General features: G+C 42.4%; 1 protein-coding gene across 1 annotated transcript in view; it reads right to left on the reverse strand.

Moving 5' to 3' along the window:
* The window catches only part of Dhx40 (DEAH-box helicase 40), a 40,509-nt gene extending 34,296 nt beyond the window's left edge, over positions 1 to 6,213 (reverse strand). Inside the window, exons 1-3 of the mRNA XM_021177595.2 lie at positions 6,017 to 6,213; positions 5,046 to 5,213; positions 2,829 to 2,974 (exon numbers count right to left, since the gene is read on the reverse strand). Of these exons, the coding sequence (XP_021033254.1) occupies positions 2,829 to 2,974; positions 5,046 to 5,213; positions 6,017 to 6,128 (426 nt within the window). The 5' untranslated portion in view covers positions 6,129 to 6,213. The remainder of the gene's footprint in view (positions 1 to 2,828; positions 2,975 to 5,045; positions 5,214 to 6,016) is intronic.
* Between the last annotated feature and the right edge of the window lie 263 nt (positions 6,214 to 6,476).

The following is a 6,476-nucleotide window of genomic DNA, read 5'->3' on the forward strand; positions in this document are numbered from 1 at the left end:
AAAAAAAAAAAAAAAAAAAAAAAAAAAAAAAAAAAATTAAAAACTTCACTGACTTTGTTATTAATTTGTCAAGCTATCCACTGACTTTAAGAACACTATGATACAACACTGACTGTGCTGGCTAGTTTTTGTCAACTTGATATGAACTACAGCCACCTGGGAAGTAGGATGCTCAACTGGGCAATTGTCTGGCAAGTCTGTGGGCATTTTCTTGATTAGTGATTGATGTGAAGAGTGCCCTCCTGGGACATTTAGTCCTAGGTAGTTCTATGAGAAAGCAAACTGAGGAAGCCTTGGAAAGCAATCTAGTCAACACCACTCTGGCCTCTGCTTCTTTTCCTACATTTAGGTTCCTGACTTGGTTTCCCTTAAAGATGTTCTGTAACCTAGTAAGAAAAATAAACTCTTTCCTCCCCAAGTTAATTTTGGTTGGTGTTTTATCACAGTAAAGAAAACCAAACCAATACACTGGATAGACTCCGAAACAAGCTAAGTGTGATGCAAAGGACACAAGAGAAAAATACCGTGTCATTCCACTTGGATGCTTTGACTAGGCATCTTCATAGAGAGAGATCAGACACCTACAAGGACTGAATACACAGTTTCTGTTTGAGATTTTTAAATTAAAAGTTCTGAAACTGTGATAGTTACACAACACTGTAAACTGTGACTATATCTGATGGTATTGAATTGCACACTTAAAATGGTTAAAATGGTAAAGTTTACATTATGTACATTTTATTACAACAAAACAAAGTTTAAGCATGAATGCAACCAGCACTGAGGTTGCAGAGATGAACCACTGTTTAAGAGCACTTGCTGCTCTTGCAGAGGGCCCTATTTTGGTTCCCTGCACCCACATGGAAATTTATAACCAACTATTACTCCACTCCTAGGAAATCCAATGCCCTTTTCTGGCTTTCTCAGGCACCAGGAATGCATGTGGCATGTGCTACACAGACATACATGGAGACAAAAATAGCCATACATAAAATGGATTTTTAAAATCTATTTATTTACTTGCTGTGTATGAATATTTTGTTCATATAAGTGTATGTGCACCATGTGTGTCTGGTGGATGCCCTAAAACTGAGGTCATGGAGGTTATGAGCCATTAAATGAATGTTGGGAATTGAACCCAGGTCTTTTGCAAGAGTAACAAGTGCCAGGCGTGGTGGTGCACAAGCCTTTAATCCCAGCACTGGGGAGGCAGAGGCAGGCGGATCTCTGAGTTCGAGGCCAGCCTGGTCTACAAAGTGAGTTCCAGGACAGCCAGGGCTACACAGAGAAGCCCTGTCTCAGAAGCCCCTCACCCCCAAAGAGTAACAAGGACTCTTAACTATGCAGCCATCTCTCCAGCCCCTAGTAATAAATCATTTTTTTTTTAAATCTAACCAACATGTCAAGGAACCTATGATTTAAAAACAAACAAACAAACAAACAAACAAAACATACTTTAAGAAAAATAAACATTAACATTGTCATGGTTTGAATATGCCTGGTCCAAGGAGTGGGACTATTTGGAGGTGTGAACTTTTTGGAGTGACTATAAAAAGTGACTGTGGGCATGGGCTTTTTTTTTTTTCTCTTGTATAGCCCTGGCTGTCCTAGAACTCACTCTGTAGACCAAGCTGGCCTTGAACTCAGAAATCCACCTGCCTCTGCCTCCCAAGTGCTGGGATTAAAGGTGTGCACAACCACTGCCCAGCTGGGTCTGGACTTTAAGACCCTCACTCTAGCTCCCTGGAAGTCAGTCTTCTCCTAGCTGCCTTCTGAACAAGAGGAGGAACTCTTAGCTCCTCCTGCACCATGTGTGCCTGGATGCTGCCATGCTCTCACCTTGATGATAATGGACTGAACCTTTGAACCTATAAGCCAGCCCCAATTAAATACTGTCCTTTAAAAGAGTTGCCTCAGTCATGGTGTTTGTCCACTGCGGTAAAACCCTAACTAAGACAAACATCTGATAACAAAAATACTAGTTGAGGATGGAAAATAAAGAATCAGATACCTAGACAGGCAGTAGTGCACATCCCTTTAATCCCAGCACTTGGGAGGCAGAGGCAGGTGGATTTCTGAGTTTGAGACCAGCCTGGTCTACAGAGTGAGTTCCAGAACAGCCAGAGCTATACAGAGAAACGCTATCTGGAAAATAAATAAATAAATAAATAAATAAATAAAATCAGATACCTAAGACAAAGCCTTAACAATATGAAAGAAAAAATTAATCCTAGGGGCTAGAGAGATGCCTTAGTGCTTGGAAAAGAACATTTGCTGCTTTTTTTCCAGAGGACAAGGATTCAGTTCCCAGCACCTATATGGTTGGTAGCTTACAACCATCTGTACTTCTAAGGTATCTGGGATCCTTTTCTAAACTACTTGGGTACCAGGGATGGTATACAAAGACACTGGCAGGCAAAACACTTATGTTCATAAAAAGTAACAACAAAACAAAACAAAGCACACAAACAAACTAAACTGTCCTATGTGGATTCTGGGGATTGCACTCAGGATCTCATGCTTGCAAGGCAGGTACTTTACCAACTGAGCTACCTCCCCAGGCCATGTCCTGTTCCCCCAACGCCTTAATATCTTTTTTTCTTTTAATGAAGGAGCTAGCCTACTTGAGGAGTTCTAGGCCAGTGATAAACCTTATCTCAAAAACAAAAGCAAACGACAAATCATACACATGGCACTCGGAAGGTAACACTCGAAGTCATCCTCTGGCCTCAACACATACGTGTATATACACCATCACAGAAAGACACACAGAAGGGCTGGGGTGTGTGTTTTTAGTATTTTAAATGTATACTAGTAAATTTTTATACCTTGGAGCTGCAATCATCAAAACGAACTTGGTATCCTACTTTAGATCCCAAAGTGCATTTCATTTCCTCAGCAACCCTCTGAGCAACTGATATGGCAGCTACTTTTCGTGGCTGAGTCACACCAATCATGCCATGTTGTGAAAACCCTATTAAAACCAGAAATATAAACACAAAGCTTAGTTAGCAATTCTTTCTTCCGACTGAACTAAAATTAAAAACTGTTCCTGGTCAATCGATGCAAATGGTATGTTTTCAAAAGAAAACCCTACAATATCAGCAACATACTGCAGTACATTTGCATAAACATTCTTACTACTAATTTAAAACAGGAATGCACATTCATAGACCAAATAGCTCAGAGGTAAAGATGCTTACCTGATACCTGAGTTCGACTCCAGACCCTAGACTGGCAGGAGAGAACTGACTCCCTAAAGTTATCCTCTGACCTCTACATGCACGCTGTGTCCCATCCGTGTCTAAACACATATATAGATAGCATATGAAAGGAAGTTTTAAAACATAAACCATAGCCAATTTAAATATACATGTTAATTAGGTTTGAGTTTTTTATTTTTTTAAAGCATTTAAAGAATAAGCCAAGGATTCTATAAGTTTGGTTGGTCTGTTTTACTTTTTAACAAGATCTCATTAGTCTACCATACTGGCTTCAGACTCCTGGACCCTATACATCTTCTGCCTCACAAGTAGCTAGTACTATGGCTTAAGTACGGTAAAACTGAAATGCAAAAAACTCCACATACTTCCTAAACTTTTCTTTGCCACAGAAGTAAAACTGGATTTAAAAATACCACTTTTACCAACATTTTAACCATTTTAACATCCCCGAAAATGGAGATATATTGTACAGTTGGTAGCACTTGCTTTCTTACTGGCATGTAAAATGATGGCATGCCTTAACAGACGATGTTGAATTAAGACAGATGCATCAGATTAGGTTACTGTGAGGGCAGGCGTGATGGAGGCTAGCTCAAACAGCATACGTAGGCCATTCTCAAAAAAAAAAAAAAGAAAAAAAGAAAAAAAAATTTTTTTTTCAAAATATTTCCCAGGCAATGGTAACATACACCTTTAATCACAGAACTCAGGAGTCACGGGCAAGTGGCTCTCTTAGTTCCAAGACAGCTAGGGCTACACAGAGAAACCTTGTCTTGGAAAGAAAGAAAAAAACTTAAAAATTCAAAGGATATGTTTTTATTTATGTATAGTGTATCTCTGTATTTGAATGTGCACATTCAGGTCCCTAGGAGTCCAGAAGAGGGCATCAGAATCCCCCAAACTAGAGTTCTAGGTGGTTGTGAGCTGCCAATATAGGTGCTGGGAACAAAAATCTGGTCCTCTGAAGAAGCAGCAAGAATTTACATCTGCTGAGCCATCTCTCTAGTACCCCGCCAAATTAACTTTTATTTTAATATGAGTAATATATAAAATAATTTCCTCTTTTCCAAACTGATGAAAGAGAATGTTGCCACACTGATGAGACACTTTATTGGTAATTTGTTTGCTCAGTTCGGGTAGAATCTGAGAATATTTGTCTGATAACGGTCTAGAGGAAGAATAAATTGTCAGCAACAGCAAAGTAGAGGTGGCATACACCTTTAATTCCAGCACTCAAGAGGCAGAGGCAGGTGCATCTCCGAGTTCCAGGCCAGCCTGGTCTACAGAGTGAGTTCTAGGGCAGCCAGGGCTACACTGAGAAACCCTGTCTCAAAAAAAAAAAACCAACACCACCGACAAAAATATGTCCGCAACAGAGGTCAACTATCCTTTCTAATTCACAATTGTTTCAGTTCTCACTGGCTAATGAGATAACCTTATCCTAAAAAAGAAAATTAACATCCTTTTATTTTTTCTTCTTATCATATAACCATAGCTGGCCTGGAACTTAATATGTAAACCATGCTAGCCTTACGACTCAGAGATGCTCCTGACTCTGCCTACCAAGTGCTGGGATTAAAAGTGTGCACCACCACAATCAGCCTTCTTCTTCTTCTTCTATTATTATTATTATTGTAATTTAATACATCACCCCAACAATTCTGGAGCCTGAAATAAATCCAGAAAGACAAGGAGATATAGGGAGGCTAAGGATCTAAAAAAGCAACGCAGCAATGGGCATCTGCACACTACAGTACTTTCATTAAACTTTAAAGAATTTCTCTCTTTAGTGCTTCCAGCTTTATCCAAGAATAAAATTACCTGCTTCATAAAGGTATTTAGGGAGTTGAGTTGTTTTACCACTTCCTGTATTTCCAGTAACGATGAGGAACGAGTTGTCCCTCACAGCTTGAATGAGCTTTTTTCTTTGTTTCTGAATAGGAAATGTTGGAGTTGTTCCTCCCTCCTGTGATGTGCATCCTTTCTCTTCTGTAACAACACAAAAACAATTGTGCAATGAAAACACCTGAGAAGAGCTCTCTGACAATGGCTCAGACCTGAAAGAAGAATGCACAGGAATCGCACAACGGGAAAGATCACTTTTCAGTTATGTCAACCATGTACAAATCACACGTGAAAGTTTATAAACTCAGAATAACTTTCTTTGGTAAAATCAAACAACTTCAACATTGTTGATGTGTAACTTGCCGTGCTTGACAAAGTCAGTCAAGCACATGACAACGTGTATGTATGCATACCTACCTTGGAAGAACTAAACTCAATTTTATTAAACAATAGATCAACAACCTGAGCACAGCAGAACAACTCTGAGAAGAAGAAGAAGCCACCTGTATTTGCTTCTGATTCACAGTTCAAGTTAGGTCCCTGTTCAGAGTGACTGATATCCCAGAAGGCCAAGTGGTGGGTAACCATGGAAACTGGCTCCTGGAAACGGGCTCCCTTCATACCGTACCCAAAGGCAGGCTGGCGGCCCGACGAAGGGGAGGGGGATGAACGGGTAGAGAACAAAGGCTTTATGAGGCTGTAGAACAGCAGAAGGCATTTGGGCGTTCGGGTCCACTTTCTTGCCCCCCAGCGAGGTTCTCACCCAACTTGGGTTTGGGACCGCCCCCTTCTAAGCCAAAGTGCTCACTGGACGCAAAGTTCGCCGTCTGGCTTAAAAGACCAAAAGAACGTCTAAGCTCCCTCCCCACCTCCTCTGCCGCCCACAGATGTACTTTTCGCCCCGCAAATAACTCCCGCAGGGTGCCACAGCGTCCCGCGGACCGTACCTCTGTCAGCGATGCGAACAGCTGACGGCCGCTCTTCCTGGAGCTCTATTGGCCGCTCGCCCTCCTCCTGCCGCCTTGGCGCCCTGCCCGCGACGGCGGGAAACCGGGACATAGACCCGGTCCGGAGAAGAAACGAACACGTCCACGGAGCCGAAGAGATGGGAGGGGAAAGGCGAGGACGCGCCCTGATGACGTAGGGGTGTTTACTTCCGCGCGTGCGACTGGCTGCGAGGGGTGGGGGAGCGGCTCGATGACGTGGCGGCCTCTGCTTGGACGCGCACGGACCCGCGCTCCTGGGGGCCCCGAGGCCCCACCCCCAAGGAGTCCCGCCCACCGCCACGTGCGAAGTCACACCTGAACACCTGAGGGCCAGGTCACGGTTTGTCGAGTGTGTCCCTTAGTCGCCACAGCATCCCACAAGTCTTGCCTATCTCCAGATACCAGTTGAATGACCCTTTAC

This window comes from Mus caroli, chromosome 11 (assembly GCF_900094665.2).
Source record: "Mus caroli chromosome 11, CAROLI_EIJ_v1.1, whole genome shotgun sequence".
In the NCBI taxonomy this organism is placed as follows: Eukaryota; Metazoa; Chordata; class Mammalia; order Rodentia; family Muridae; genus Mus; species Mus caroli.